Consider the following 16,952-nt stretch of genomic DNA (forward strand, 5'->3'; position numbering starts at 1 on the left):
TGAGATCCGAAGGAAGTGGTCACGATATGTGGCCATCTTCGTCGGAAGCTGCGTGGGATAAATCCAAGTGCGATACGTATGAAGCTGCAGCAAGTCTGCTCTCGTGACTTGGCTAAGCTCGTGGCGAGTCAACTCGAGATGAGGGGCATCCATGCTGTATCGGAAGGGAGGCAGTCTATCCATGTCTAGTCCAAGAGATGTGAGCCACCTAGTGAGTCTGAAGTACCAGCAGTATCGGGCCCCAGATCGTGCCAACTCCATAGAAGATGCAAGTGCTAACCATGGCAACCGAGCTCTGCCTGCTGCTGAGTCTCCAAACTCCCTAACCCTGTGCAAATACATGACCGACTGAAACGCTGCATCCAATGCAAGGGGAGTAGCTCCAAACTCTGCTAGCATGATCTCGTGCGGAATTGTAGCCTTGGCCCTAATGAGCCGAGAGAACATGATGATGTGTAACCTCTCTACTCGTCTCCAATCTGCAGCGTCGAGGTCTCCTGCCCAGAAAGGAGCTGCATACATCGCAGCTGGTCTCACCAATGTATCAAAAAGCAAGGATTTCGTATCGGGATGCTGAAAGTGGGACTGAAAACACTGACGCTCAAGATGAGCCAACGAAGCATACCCTTTACTAATCCTATCTCGTGCTGCATATGTCATGGTGAAGACCGGTCCCCCGAAAACTGCCCCCAAATAAGTGTACTCTCTAACAAGCTCAATGGGCTGTCCGTCATAAGTGAAGCAAAACTCATCCGTGCTGTAAATACGATCAGAGGTGTTGAAAACCATAACCTTGGTCTTGCCAAGGTTTACGGTCAACCCCCTGTCCTGGCAAAACCTGTGGAGTGTTTCAATATGTGCCTGGAGGCCCTGAGCAGTAGAGGAAATGAGAACCACATCATCCGCATACAGGAGGATAGGAATGGAGGATCCTGAGAGAGTAGAGCCCACACCGCCTGTCATCTGTACAAACATCTCTAGCTCATCAATATATAATCCAAAGAGAGTAGGAGAGAGCGGGCAACCCTGCTTCACCCCAATCGTGCTGCATACCTCCTCTGAGAGCCCCTCATGTGTCCGAACCCGACCAATGACCCTCTCATACAAAGCCATGATAGCCCACTGTATCTCTCCACTGAAGCCCATCTGACGAATCCTCTGAAACAATCTGAATCGCGGAACTGTGTTAAATTCCTTCCTGAAGTCCACCAAGCAACAATAAAGCCGTTGCTTTCTTGACTTCGCCTCCTCTACCAGTGCCCTGAGTGTGAGGATGTGGTCAAGTGTCGAATGATCCCTGCGAAATCCAGCCTGCCCTCTGGCTCTGAGTCCTGTCGTCTCGGCATGGTCATTTATACGGCTTTCCAAAACTGATGCATAGGTCTGGCCATAACGTGGCCAATCATGATGGTCCTGTAATTCGACGGCTGCATAGGGTCCCCCGACTTGTGGATAGGTACTATGGTATTGCCTAACCAGGACTGTGGTAGGTCTGTACAAACAGACTCATTGAAGAGACGGGAAAGAACAAAATCTAAGGCATCAATCCCATGGATTACATACTCCGCTTGCAATCCATCATGATCCTTAGCTCTCCCGTTCTTCAATCGGTGGACTGCTGCACGGACACTCTCTGGTGTGAAGAGACTAGATGAAGCTAGCCTAGGGGTATGGGATAAATCGATGGCTGGCTGATCTGGAACATCGTATAGAGCTGAAGTATATGCAGACCAGACACGTGGATCTGTGAGGGGGCTCTGAGACTTCAAGCGGAGGAATTTTCTCCAGAATTCCTTGGAGTCACAGCTGAAAAGTAAGCTTCTCAGCTCCTCCTCATTCGGCGTTTCTTGCGCCTAACCAACTGCTTGTAGTCTCTCTTGGTTTCGGCAAGGAGGGGAGACTTCTCCTTGGTCTCAAGGTGAAGTTTCCTGCGGAGTTCCTTACAATCCTCGTCATACCAACTGTTGCAAGGAACAAAACCAACCGGTGGGGGACTAGACGAATGACATGTGGCAGGGAACGACATGTGAGCGGCAGAAACGAGTGAAGTATGTACAAGTTCCCACCGGTCCTGCGTGGATGGTAGGGGGTGCGAGGGGGTGAGCGGGGGGGTTGAGCGAGGGGGTGAGCGGGTGCGAGGGGGTGAGCGGGGGGGCTGAGCGAGGGGGTGAGCGGGGGGGCTGAGCGAGAAGCGGGTGCGGGGGGTGAGCGGGGGGGCTGAGCGGGGGGGCTGAGAGAGAGAGAGAGAGAGAGAGAGAGAGAGAGAGAGAGAGAGAGAGAGAGAGAGAGAGAGAGAGAGAGAGAGATTAACGTCCACGGGAGGCCTCGCGGGCCTATGGGACAAAGTATGGAATCAAGTAACTCATACAGATCACTGTGGGCCGGGGCAAAGGGCTCACTAAGGCCCTTGTTGAGTACTAAAATGCTATACTAGTACAAAATAGCAAAAAAAGTAGCAAAATAGCATGAGAGTGGCATGAAGATATCAAGTGCTCAGAGCTAGAGTCCCAAGTGCATGAACCGGCTCCACGTATCCAAGCTCCATGATGTCTCTCTGATGAGATGCAAAGAGCTCACGTAGCTGTATTTGTCGGGATGTCTCCTATGGTGGTGGAGGACGTGGTCTCCTCGATCTCTGGATCCGATGGGCTATGTCAAGGGTGATGCCTCGCCTCGGTCGATCTCCCCTAAGGAGGGCTGAAATAGGTCGAACCTCGATCGTGTGTGCTCTGGTCGCCTGTCGCGCTGTGTACGGTCTCTGTGGCATGTGCCCCTCGTTTGACAGTGCTATGTCGGCTCCCTCCACTGGTCCATATATCTGTCATGTCGCCTAGCTGCTCCTCCTCTATCCCAGAGTGCCCTGGGGCCGAGTCAAATGCATAGAAATCAGTGACCTGTCTCTGTGCTCGGTCTACCTCGGTACCTTGTGGTGCTGTGGTCCCATTCTCCTGCTCTCTGATATGTCGTAGTAGTATCTCCTTGTGTCGTCGCATCTCCATTAGATAGAGCCCAATACAGACCTGGTCCTGGAAGTGGATCAGTCGTGAGAGTGGGCCAAAGCTGTACCCCTCGTGAAAAAGGCAGTGGTAGCGCCCTCGGATCTCATAGTAGGCTGGACAGACACATAGAAAGTGCTCCTTTGTCTCGACCGCCCCCATCGTGCACAACTTGCAAGTTCGTTGCTCTCTTGGTATGCGTGCCACTCTCCCTGTCTCGATCCTCAGCTAATGGGACGAGACGTGCATCTGTCCGATGGCAATCCTCAGTGCGTGTGAGACTCCTCTGTCCTTGAGATACTGAGGTCTGATGATGAGCCCATCTTCCGATACTCTCAGAAAGTGGTCATAGTAGAGCTGGGTCTTGGTGGGAACTCTTGATCCCCCCCCCAAGTGCAAGATGTGTGGAGCTGGAGGAGAACTAATCGTATGATGCGGTTAATCTCATCTCGTGGGATCGACTCGGGCGGTGCATCCATGCTATACTGAAACGGGGGAAGCGGATCCATTTGAATGCCGTGATTGGCAAACCATGCGGTGATGCGTGCAAACCATGCTGTACCTGCCCCACTCTCAGATAGTTGTATGGAGGACTCTAGTGCCAGCCTCAGAAGTCTCTCACGAGGTAGGTCCCAAACTCTATGGAGAAGAAGAAGAAGAAGAAGAATGTATTACCGTCCTCTGGGGGCCGAGAAACCGACCCATGGGACCCATGAAAATTACAATACAAGTGTCTCCCTTCTTTTATGGAAGGGGTAGGAAAACAACTATTCTGAAATACATTGAGTAATACAACATTCCCGATATTGAAGAATCTTGGCAATAAAATTGCCCAGAGTGGCTATATGGGTATGTGAAAGCAAGCTTGCGAGGGTGTCGTGTTCCTTTGTAATGTTGTTAAAGTCCCTCCTTATGCATGCATATCGTGGGCATGTAAGGAGGACATGTGCCTCTGTCTCTACTTGTTCTTGGTCACATAACTTGCAAAATCTTTGTTCCCTTGAGACATCTCCCCAAGCACCTTTCTCTACCTCCAAAGTGTGTGATCGGGTGCGGATGAGTGCAATACTTCTTCTTGCATTTGCAGGTATGGGTATAGTTATGTACTTTTGTGCATTATCTTCCTCCTTGGAGTAGGTGTCCCAATAAATGGGATTGATATGTGTACAATAGTACTCATACTTAGCCCTTTTCTCAGCTGATTGCCATTTTTGTTGCAATATTCCCAACAAAGCTTTATGAAATGCCTTCTCATCCATTTCCCCGGATGACATCTCAAGGTAGGATGTTACTCTCCATCTTTGGAACCATCTTTGAATGTCTTGCCACCAACCAGATGATAACATCTTGCTTTTGTTTGTCTTTTGAGGCCTTTTACTTGCTTCCCATGCTTTCATTGGTAATCTCTGCCACCCCATGTTCTTGACCTTCTTCACATATTTGAAAACCCTTCGTAGTGCTCTCAGTTCAATGGGCCTTGTACCAGTCTCAATAAGCATGATTGAGTACGGTGTAGTAATTTTGACTCCTAGATGCCGTCTTAGAAATGATTTCTGTATTTTTTCAATATCATTCCATTTTGATGCTGAGATGCTTCCTCCCCATACTTCTACTGCATATAGCACTGTTTGCACCACATATGCAGTCTTCGGAAAACCGATGGGTCTATGAGACTCTGAAAAACCTGATACAATGAGTTGTGGTAGTGGAGCTACTAAACGAGCATCCATACCAATGCAGAATGCAAAAAAATGCAAAATGGCAGTACTAAGTCCTAAGTACAGCATAGTCCTATCCCGACTATATATATATCAATCTCAGCATCATCATCGGCATCATCATAACCATCATCATCATCATCATCATCATCATCATCATCATCATTAGCATCGTCAACAACAGGACATCAGGATGGATGAGGCTGTGGAAGTGGAGGAATGAGTTCAACAATAGAACGCTGTCGCCCCCTCAAAGGTGCAGTCCTGGTACGTCTCTTGGTCGTAGCTCTGCGTCTAACCGAGGCCACTGTGACCCCCGTCGGTCGGGCTCCGATCCTAAACAAGGAGGGGATGCCCCCAAGTGTGATTTGTGAGTCAACCCTCTGTTTGAGTTGTTGGGTCACAGGCTCCAGGTCACGGTCGTGTCGAGCTCTCGCCTCAAGGGAGTCTATGTAATTTGGCTGAAAGAACTCCGTGATAGAGCTCTGAGAGGTATCAGTCGAGGGAGAAGGTTGCTCCTGTCTCCGTGCTCGGAGTATCCTATCGCGGTGTCTGAGCATCTCATGAATGAAACCAACCAAGCATCGCAGGTCTGGGTAGGGGAGGACACGGGCCAACATTCCATAACTATCTCTGAAGAGGCAGTAGAAACGCCCTCAGATCTCATAGTAAACAAGACACCTGAAGATAAAGTGCTTCTCTGTCTCAACCTCCTACATGTCACACAGTGTTCATATGCGCCTCTCCCTTGGTAACCGCTCTGCTTGGCCGCTCTCGATACGAAGTCTGTGTGAAGAGGCCCGGAACTGCCCAAGGGAGATCCTCACCGAGTGGGGTCGGTGAATCTGCGTGTATCTTGGTGGATCAAGGAAGCCCTCCAGTGTGATATGTAGGAAGTGATCTCTGTAGAAGCTCAGCTTCACTGGAAGATCACTCGGGCCCAACCAAGTCCGGAATGTATGTAGCTGTAGTAGATCCTCACAGATAACCTGGTTGACCTCGTGTGATAGGAGGGGAGAGAAAGGAGCATTTATGTTGTACTAGAAAGGAGGTAGTCTGTCCATGTGGAGCCCTAGTCTTGCAAACCATCTCTCTGTGCGTGCATACCAACACCTGTGATCTCCCCCTGTTGCAAGAAGACCCAAACTCAGCTTGTATGATCTGGTGAGGAATTGATGGTTTATTGCGGATCATCCTGTTAGAATTATAGATATAATTCAGTAGTGACCAATGTAATTTAATAAGCTAGTTAGGGGCACTTTTCCCTCTTTAAGAGGTTTTTCCCCCTAACCGCAGCTAGTCCACTAACTATGGTTAGTGACTACTAAGGTTTTATCACTAGGACAAAACCTTATCTCACTCCTTCAGTTGTAACACTTACACTCTTCTATTGCAACTAAGCTCTCAGCTCACTCTTTTGCTCTCTCTCCACTCACACTCACATTTGGTATCAGAGCAGATTGTGCTCTTGGACCTGCTCCCTGCTCCCAGACTCTAGCTCCCGTGAGCTCCCTTTGCTGGCCGTACCTTCTGTCTGCTGCAGTCTCGTCATCCCGTACAGTGCCGTACATTCCGTACAGGTCCGTACGGCCCTGCTACTCCAGCATGTACTACACCTGCGTTGATCGTCCGTACCTGCTTGTACCCGTCGTACCTGCTCGTACATGCAATCTCGTCGTCCGTACCTGCTCGTACCTTCGTCAACTGCAGATCTGCCGTACCTACTCGTACCCGCTGCTTCCGTACTGTGCGACCGTACGCATGTACAGCTCGTCGTCGTACAGCCTTCAGCCCCGTACGTACCTGCGCCGTACTAACTGCTTTGTAGATTTGCTCGTCCATACATCCGTACTGCTCGTCTGCACGTGTGGCACCAACCTACATCGACCGTACAGTATGGTCATCCGTACTCTGTTGTACAGTCACCGTACCAGTAGATTTGGTGGTATTTGTGCAGACATTTGCAGTCTTTTGCAGTCATTTGGGTATTTTCGGGTTCGTGTTGCTTGTGAAGCATTGCGGGCAGATTCAGAGGTTTAGTCCAAAAATTTGGGGCTTTCTGCTGAAATTGCAAAATTTGGGGCTTTCTGTGCTTTTGCCCCTTTCTGGTTGCAATTTCAAGCTCGAAATTTGGGGCTTTCAGTTTTGCAGTACAATTTCACAGTGAAATTTGGGGCTTTTGTAGACAGAGCGCAATTCTTGCAACATTTGGGGCTTTTGATCAATTTGCCCCTTTCTGGTTGCAATTTCAGGTCTATTTTGGGTTTTTTGTGTCGGGAGAGCAATTTTGGAGATTTCAGTTCATACTGCCTTTCTTGAAGTGTTTTGCAGCACTTTTGGCAGATTCTGGAGAGTTTTTGATGCTTGGACAGATTTCTGACAGTTCAAGTGCAAAAATCTCAGTTGTATTTACAGCTAGTGCTTGGCTGTGTTTTTTGGGAGTTGTGCATTTCATTCCCAGTAAGGGAATTCAGTTTTGTATCTGCTAAAATCTCTTTCTTAGATATGGCCCAGCAAAATCAGAATGATTTCCAGTTCGGTGGTCTTTCACAGGAAGACAAGTTGGATGGTACCAACTACTCCCTTTGGAGTTTTATGGTACGCAATATTCTGATTTCTTGCAATTTATGGGATTATGTGAATGGGGGTGAGATCCGACCAGCAGGTATGGCACCTAATACCCCTCCCTAGCAAGGAGGTGGAAGAGGTCGTGCACAGGGTGCAGTTGCAGTACAGGTTGTTGGTGCAGCTGTAGCCACCACTCCAGAACAAAAGAGATGGGATTCAAGGGATGCCTTACTTTGTCATGCATCTCTCTTTTAGTGAAAAGATTTTATCATTCCGCATATCCGGTCGTGTAAGACCTCGAAGGCAGCGTGGGATATCTTAGAAAGCATGTATGCAGCACGGAATGATGCAAGGGTATCTTTCTTGAAAAGAGAGTTAAGTAATACACATATGGAAGAGGGTGACTCCATGTCAGTCAACCTCACAAAGCGACAGGATCTCAGAGAGCAACTATTAAACATTGATGAGATTATTCCTGATTCAGAGATGATTACCACCACTCTGGAGTCTGAATTCTCTTCCTGAGACTTATCTCAGCTTTCATACCTCGCTGAACTTATCATTGAGGGGGGGTGCAAATCCTCTCACTTTTCATGAGTTGATAGGACTTGTGGTTCAGGAAGAGCAGACCAGGAAAAACTTGGCTTCACGTGCAGGTGAACAAGCTATGCTCTCAAACTTCAAGTCAAAAACAAAGGGACAGGCAAAGACATTAGTAAATCAGCCTTCGAGTGGGTCAGGACAGCCTTCACAAAAGGCTAAGAATGATGCAAGTAAGCCCAAGAAGAAGGGTTTTTGTCATTACTACAAAAAGCCAGGTCATCACATTGCAGAGTGCAGGAAAAGGCTTGCAAAAGAGAAGAAAAACAGCTCCGGTATGGCTGTTTCAGATTCAGCTCCTCATGCATCTGACAGTGGGGATGCTGCAGCCAACTTTGTTGGACAGGATTATGCCTTTTTATCTTGCATTTCAGATTCTAGGCTGGCTGCTCAAGATGCTCAGGATAGTACAGCCACTTGTAATGATGATACATATGCCTTTTTGACTTGCAGTTATGATCCTTCCACGGATGCATCAGCTTTCAGTGTCAATGAAACACTGAATACTTGGTATTTTGACAGCGGTGCCTCCAAGCATATCACTTCCAGGAAGTGTCTCTTCACTTCCTTGCATCCACCTCCCATTGGTAAGAAAGTCACTTGTGCCAACAACTCGTCATATTCAGTACGTGGTACAGGAGAAGTTGAGCTTACCGCCATTGATGGCTCAGTTTTCAGACTTTCAGATGTCTTGTATGTGCCTGGTATCACCAAGAATCTCCTTTCAGTGTCCACTCTTAACAGGGCTGGATTTGAGGTCATCTTTGAGGATGACAAATGTGCTGTCCGAGACAGAGAAAATGATTATGTCTTGAGATTATCTGGTACTCTGCTGCGTGGGCTTTTTCAGCTTGATCTTTTTGAGAAAAGAGCAGCCCATGCTCTTGCAGTTTCTACTCCTACTGCTGCCATGCAGAATGCAGAGTTATGGCATGCCAGATATGGCCGCATGCATTACAACAGCTTGATGACACTTCAGAAGCACTCTATGGTTGATGCATTGCCACCTCTTGAGATACCTCCTCCACATGCCTGTGAAGGGTGCATTTTAGGCAAGATGCATAGATTCCCCTTTAAAAAGGATGGTTCAGTTAAAGCTGTCTGAAAATTACAGCTTATACACAGTGATGTCTGTGGTTACATGAGGACTCCATCATTGGGTGGTCATCTCTACTTTGTTACTTTTATTGATGATTACTCCAATTTCACTTGGGTCTTTGGGCTGAAGCGCAAATCAGAAGTGTTCATGGTGTTTAAACACTTTTCAGCCATGGTTGAAAATGAATCTGGACTCAAGATACAGACATTGCGCACATATAGAGGTGGGGAATACTTGTCTGCAGATTTTGATGCTTTTCTGAAAGGCAAGGGTATTGTGCATCAGCTCACAGTGAGGCTGACCCCTCAGCAAAATGGCAAAGCCGAGAGGAAAAATAGAACTCTTATGGAGATGGACAGATGTATGCTGAAAAGCAAACACATGCCTCACAAATTCTGGCTTGAAGGTCTAATGTGTGCCAACTACATCTTAAATCGGTCTCCCACTAAGGCTTTGAAAACAAAAACTCCCATGAAGTCTGGAATGGGAGAAAGCCTCCAGTGGATCATTTCCGTGTCTTTGGATGCCTTGCATATGCTCATGTGCCAGTTGAATTTCGGCATAAGTTGTTAGATAAGGCAATTAAGTGCATATTTGTTGGGTACAGCGCAGAAAGCAAGGGGTACCGTCTCTACAATCTTGCAACACACAAGATCATTGTCAGTAGAGATGTGATATTTGCAGAAAATTCAGCTCACACTCAGGCTGAATTTCATATGCCTTCTTCTTCAGAGGATGTTTTTGAGGGGTTGCTACCCATTGCCTTGGGTTCCCCTGCTGATATTTCTGATGCAAATCAATATTTACAGCCACCTCCCGATGCTCCAGTTCAGCCACAGGATGTCTTGCCACCTAATGCCATGCACGATGAATTGCAGTCCATTAAGAAAAATCAGACTTGGGATGTCGTAGACTTGCCACCAGGTAAACATGCCATTGGTACACGATGGGTTTTCAAGGTGAAACGGAAGCCAGATGGCTCCATTGACAGATACAAAGCAAGGCTGGTTGCCAAAGGCTATGCTTAGAAAAAGGGCATAGATTATGAGGAGACTTTTGCTCCTACATCCCGGATGACCACCATCCGATCTGTTATTGCAATGGCTGCACATTTTGAGTGGAATGTTCATCAGTTGGACATTAAAACAGCCTTCCTAAATGGAGACTTGTTAGAAGAGGTTTATGTCAAACAACCTCCAGGCTTTGAAATTTCAGAAAATGCACTTCAGGTATGCAAGCTAAACAAAGCTTTGTATGGGCTGAAACAGGCCCCTCGTGCATGGTATGCCAAGATTCATGCCTTTTTGACCAGCAAGGGGCTGCACAATAGTCCTACTGAGAGCACCCTCTACATCAAGAAGGATGGGGGGGAAATTTTAGTCATCATTCTTTATGTCGATGACTTACTGCTCACAAGGTCCAATGAAGATAATATTGCAGATTTCAAAGCTGATTTGCAGACCAACTTTGACATGTCAGATTTGGGGCTGCTTCACTTTTATTTGGGGATCCAGTTCTCTCAAGAGAGACGTGGCACTGTTATGTCTCAGTCCAAGTATGTGAAGAAACTCTTGGACAGATTTAACATGCATGATTGTAAGCCCATAGCTACTCCCATGGAGCTGGGGCTGAAACTCACAATGCATGATGCAGGAGAATCAGTTGATGCCACATTTTACAGTCAGGCTGTTGGATGCCTCATTTATCTTTACAACACTAGACCTGATATTCAGTTTGCAGTATCTCAGGTGAGCAGGTATATGCACAGCCCAAAAACTATGCATTGGCAGGCAGTTAAGTGCATCTTCCGTTATTTGCAGGGCACGAAGTCTTTTGGCTTGTTATTTCCTGGGGGGGTGACTTGCAGATGCATGCCTACAGTGATTCAGATTGGGCTGGTGATTATGACACTAGGCAGTCCACTAGTGGCAATTGTTTCTTTCCTGCATCACTGTCTCGAGCTTGTCAATGTAGAGGCCAAACATGGTAGGTGATAAAGGACACTCTTCTGCTCATGATCTCGTCTGTCCACCCTGACCTTGCCCGGACTCTGCCTGAGACTCTCTCGTAAAGTGCCATGACAGCCCAAATGATCTCCTGGTCATAACCCAAATCCTGTAGGCATTGGAGGAGACGGGCTCTCGGTTTTGTATCAAATGCTTTCAGAAATCCACAAAGCGTGCCCTCGCCTCCTTGATGATACACCTGAGTGTGAGAATGTGATCCATGGTTCCATGATCACATCGGAAACCAGCCTGTCGTGCTGCTCTAGGTCCTTGACACTCTGCAAATTGACTGACCTCAGAATCAAGCACTGATGCATAAATCTTGGAGATGACATGTCCAATCATAATGGTCCCGTAATTATCCGGGCTCATGGGATCCTTTGCCTTGTGGATGGGTGAAATAGTGCTAATGGTCCAGGTGCGTGGAAACCCCAAACAAATAGCTTCATTAAAGAGCTTTGCTAAGATCGGGGCTAGGAGGTTAATCCCATATGCTGGGGGGGGGGGGGAGAGAGAGAGAATAAATAAAGTTTACCACCTTTCTTCATTCTCACCGCTTCTTCTCCCTCCCTCTGTCCTCCTTTTTATGAAGCTCTCCAAATACCTTGAAATATTGTCTCTATTTAGAACACCCTCGCCCCCCCCCCCCCCCCCCCCCCCCCCACTTCCTTCCCCCCCCGTGCCGCCGATGACTGGATGCAAAGACAGGTGTATGCAGATGTTACTGTATCAGACATAGAGAAATATTCCTATGTAGTTTTGTGGTATGTTTTTCAATCTTGAACCTTAGGTGCATTAAGGCCTTAAGCTAATTGTGTTTGCTGCCTGAAATTTGAATGTACTTCCATGATACTGCACAGATGTATGCCACCTGAGTTTAGGCTGATGTTGGAGAGTTTTGATTGCAGAACAAACCGAAGACCAGTACCTTTGGAGCACTGCCTGTATTACTCAGGAGAACTATACAAAATATGTGACAATGAGAATTTCTTACCACAAGGAGTCAAGGATGCCAGGGATGCTTTTAATGTGAAGAATACTTCCAAGTTTGGAGTAACTTCAGGTAAAAGTGGAGTTTCAGCACCAGGGCGCGGAGGGCCAGGGCGGAGCAGTAGCAAAGGAAATCTGGGGCAGAGAGGTGCAGGTCAAGTAGGGGCTACTCCTGTGGCCCACAGAGGTGGCAGTGGTGGAGGATGGAAATCAGAGACATCCCAGTGGTATTCACTGGTCAAAGGCCTATCAAAGAAGGGACTTGTACCTGTATGTTTGCCTCCACACACAATGCAAATGATTTCCAACTTGTTTCTTTTTTCAGTGTCCTAGTTAGCCCATTTTTTGGTCCATGCGTGTATCACATTCCTGTTCCAGATGGTGGTTAAGATAGCTCATTAGAGAGTACATAATAAGATAGTTGTTGTCGTTGTAACACAGCAGCATCCATAGCTGTAGTCTGTCTTTTCTTAAACTTCTGAAAATTTATTGTTGACGAACCTCAACGATCAAAACTTCTCTTCTTCCTACCCAGCTCAATACAGTCAAAGGCTACCTCATGAGCATACCATTTGTGGCACCGCTTGATGTCTGTTTCTGGTGGATCTGAAACGTCTTATGCCATCCACTTCTCTGAGGAAATTCAGCCCTGTTGATGGTTCTTAGAGCTTGTGCTTACTGTTTCCTGGGTCTCTTCTTTATTTCTTGGAATTCTCATAGCCAGTGAGTGCCATATGTCCAACTAGATCTGAAGCTGGTTGTCATTCCTGCTAGATTGTGTGTCAGCAGCAAGCTTGGAAATACACACCACAAAAGGCAAATACATGAGGCATTGATGGCGGCTGGCCCTCCCAGTAAAGATTATAATTGGGAACCTAAAGTTGGAGCGGCAAGGGTTTTGGTTCGACTGATCTATGGACGTATTGTTTTCTTTGTTCTAGCCACATTGAAATTATGGATTACCTGTGGATTTTAACTTTTTACCTATTGCAAATCTGCAGAGTTTCTGTCCTGACTGAAATTTGAGCATCATCATTGTTTCTGCTTAGGTTGAAGCTCATCATTTCTAAACGAGGGATTCTCATAGCGCTTTTTGATCATTTTAGATAGAGAGGGGGGGTTGTTTACTGGCGCCATCCCATTAAAAACTTTTCAGTTTGCAAGGCTCATGATGAACCTAGCTCAAAGAACCTTTTTGGGGCTGGCTGTGATCAGATATGTTCTTGTCAACCATTAGGCACGTCAAGCATTAGGCACGCCTTCTTGTGACATATATGTTCATATCAACCTTGTGACGATATGCTCTTGTCAACCATTAGGCACGTCTTCTTGAATTATATTCCTCTCGAAGGCAATGGGTTCCTCAGCTGGGGGATGTGGCCCTCTTGCACCCTCTTTCATCGAAATTCACAGATAATGCATGTAAGACACAACATTCCCCATCCTAGGCTCTTCAAGAAATTTTCACATGTGCATTGCATTCAACATAAATTGTATTTTATAATCATGCTATACAATATCGCTGTGCTGGACTTTACACAATGAGTCTACAAATAGCTATGTGTCCATTTGGCCTATGCAAAGACAAGGTTTTTGTCTCCTGTGCTAAATCGGACAGGTTTTGTCTAGGCTTCCATTCTCATTCTGGTTGCTGTAAAAGGCCTGGATTCCTATTCTTGTAAGTATGTGGGCCCCCCTTGTTTGATTCCCTTCTTATACCGATGAAGGATTCAAGGTGTTAAAAGAGCTACCTGTTGGATGCATTACTGTAGATGAGACCCCACTATGAGGGGACCATATGAGTCTTCTTCCTTGACAAGATATCTATATCTACAACTGAAAGGAATCAGTTGATATGCCTTATACCCAATCTAGGCACAGATTTTTGGCTCTGTTTGGACCTATAGGGATAAGGCGTTGGTTCCGAGTTGATATTTTTTTAGCACATACATACTTGCATTCAGTTCTTGAGATTATCCAGAATCCTAAACTGAGGGGGCAGCTTATCCTCAGGTACCGATGACAATGCTTTACTCCCTTAATAGGCTTTCTTTTTGCGCTTGTTTGATGTCCTGTACTAAAGTGCTCCCCCCAGAGGTTTCTTTCTTCTTCAGCATCCCATCAGCTGGTCAGTCCAGGTGCAGATTTGAGATATATAAGCATTTTTAGATCAGTTCCTAAGCCTACACCAATTGAGAAAACATATCAGGGTAAGCAGTCTCATGGAAAACGTGTTAGGAAAGTTATTGGAGAAAAGAATAGGTATGGCAGCTTAGATTGCAAGATATGCAGGTTTGTTTCTTATCTATGCAGATGATGTGGTCCTTTTTGCAAAAATGTAGCTCAGTTTCAAAGCACTGCAATGTTCCCTCAGATTTCTGCAAATACACAGGTATGATTGCAAATATTGACAAGACCAAGATGATGATCATTGGGAAAAAAGATAAGTTTGATTCTATTTGTCTGATGGAAGCTAGCTGCAAGTTATAAAATCTTATGCAAAAGACTCTAGCTGGTGAATAATGCCCATCTTTCACATCATGATTCCAGTTCTATGGCCGGTCAATGATATTGATTTATTGTGGCTTGATGGGATTCTCCTTTTGTTCTAGCAACTGCAAATTGCAATGAGAAAAAAACAAGTCTCTCCAACTATGCAGTGGAGATCTTGTTTCGCTTCTTTGTGTGAAAGAGAGCCCGAGTACTCTAGTTTCTCTCACATGGGCTGGAACTAGAATCCTACGGCAAAACTCTGATGGCAATGTGTCTTTGCAAAAAAGTGCAAATATTGAATGAAAGATATACATAAAGAGTACGAAAGAAACAACGAAACATTTTACCAAAAAGAGATAAGAACCCTGCTGATTCTGGTGTAGAAATGCCATACTTCTCCCACCAGGAGACTGGCTACAATTGTGTGTCTTGAAGCAAAGAACTTGTTTTCCAAACATGGAGATACTATTGTGGAACATGAGAAGTTGATCCTTGAGCTTCCTCATGAGATCTACATCACCATCCACCAATGGTAATGTGCTCTGTCCAACCCTCCTCAAGCTCCTCACACAATGTCTGTCTCTCTCACTCCTCCATAGAGGATGCAAAATATGTGCAATTGCGTGGCTTGGCCTATGAAACCAATTCCAATGAGGGTTCCATATCTCTTTTATGTCGTAAATCCCACATAAGAGTTCAAAGGTTAAGGATGCAACACAAGCTTAGCAAGCATTGCAATTTCCGGAATGGAAAATAAATAAATATTATGTAGGCAGCAAGGCATAATATGCTTGGTTATGGAAGAACCTCTCGGGCAATTTTATTCATAAACTTATTTAGAAGCCTAATGGTCCTACCTTCCCTATTTGTGAGTCACAAGACACTATGTAGAGGCTTTAGGGTCACCACAAGGGCATGTACATCTTGCCACCAACTGTCTCTTAAAACTATCTGAGCAAATGCGTAAACTTGCGTGCATTCCTATCTGGTGGTAGGCTTTAGGAGCTCCAAATCACTGTTTGCCTTGAACATTCTCAAAAACTTTGGCCTGTTGGTGACAAAATTCACCATGCAAGGATGCTGTGGAGAAAAGACTGCTCACCCCCTATACTTCTATTCATAGATCAAGGCTGTGGGCTGCACAAGGTGACCAAAGAATCTTGGGAAACTCTTCCTCAAGCATGCATCCCATAGACACACAATTGGAGCGATGATCTATAATGACCTGCACAATGTCCAATTTCATTGATAGCCCAGCGGATATCAGACCGAATAAATTCATTGTTAACCATGGTCCCTGCAATGGAGGCATTAATGGCATGAAGGAACATTGTGCCTTTGCAGGATGAGACGAGTATATTGTATACACTTCTCTTCCTCAGGTTTGACCAACCATCACATAGCAATGTGCATCCATACTTCTCCCAATTGGTCTTTAGTGCTTGCAGCTCCCTCTCCAAAGACTACTTTTCCTTGTGAAGGTGTGATGTTTACAAGGTGTGTAATAAGAGGGACCATCCTATTCACAACCTATGCGTGAGATGGCTCTTATGGCCTTGTTTCAACCAAGTGTCTATGCAATGCTAGAAGACATCTCACACTGGACAAACAACTTTGTCAACTAACTAGTTGCCTCCTTCATGGTAGCATTTTGCAGCCTTGTCTTCACATGCCCGCCCTTATAAACATGCAAACTAGTCCTTTTGGCTTGAGGCCCTGAGCTAGGATTGTCAAACGAATAACAACAACATTATAGGTATCTTCTTCCCCCAACTCCACTGTAATATTAGTACAAGATATCTTGGATACTGCATGACCTGCATCTTGTCGAATGGCTTCCCGATTTGGAAGGTCCTTGATGAGGATGCTTGCTACGTTGGACTTAGTTGGTTGAAAATGTCTTCAGGCTCCTACACACATGGACCAACACCATAGCTTGAGGTGTGAGAGAAATGTGTCTTCAGCCTAGTCCTACTACCAGTTTGCACCTCCTCAGATAACTTACTTTTGAATTTTTAAGCACCTGAGCCACCATAATTGGCCTCAAAAGTAACATTTTTCCATGGTGAATCATGAGGCATCCTGAGCAAAAAACAAGCCTCAACCTTAGAAGTTAGCTTACATTGCTGTAGCTAGCACTGTGCAAGGAAGCATCAAGACCTTGCGTGGAAAGTTAGAAATGCAAAGCTGTTTTATATGAAAGTGGGCAAATTTGCAAGACAAGAAAGTTCGAGATGTGGAACTTGGAAGAAATAGCATCAGTGTGGAAGACCACGCACAAGCAAAAAAAAAGGACGAAAATAACGCATGGGTTACCCGGCGATTGGGATTCATGGAGGTGGATTGAATGTTGGAGATGTGAGGCTCGGGCTGCACCTGGACGGCTATAGCCTGATGCGACGGGATGAAGCTTGATGTGACATGTTGGATCGTGAAACATTAGTAAGGGGTGGTGAAATCGGCCTTCAAGAAACTTAAGGGC

At 45.9% G+C, this 16,952-nt stretch overlaps 1 protein-coding gene across 5 annotated transcripts in view; it reads left to right on the forward strand.

Moving 5' to 3' along the window:
• LOC147890892 (RNA helicase, ATP-dependent, SK12/DOB1 protein) overlaps nucleotides 1-16,952 on the forward strand; it is a 257,780-nt gene that overhangs the window by 73,589 nt on the left and 167,239 nt on the right. For all 5 annotated transcript variants that reach the window (XM_087389232.1, XM_087389233.1, XM_087389231.1 and 2 more), the window contains exon 13: nucleotides 11,896-12,247. In XM_087389232.1, coding sequence (XP_087245358.1) covers nucleotides 11,896-12,247 — 352 coding nt within the window. The remainder of the gene's footprint in view (nucleotides 1-11,895; nucleotides 12,248-16,952) is intronic.

Source organism: Dipteris shenzhenensis, chromosome 18 (assembly GCF_047967505.1).
Source record: "Dipteris shenzhenensis isolate YYH24624 ecotype China chromosome 18, Dip_SZ_1.0, whole genome shotgun sequence".
Taxonomy (NCBI): Eukaryota; Viridiplantae; Streptophyta; class Polypodiopsida; order Gleicheniales; family Dipteridaceae; genus Dipteris; species Dipteris shenzhenensis.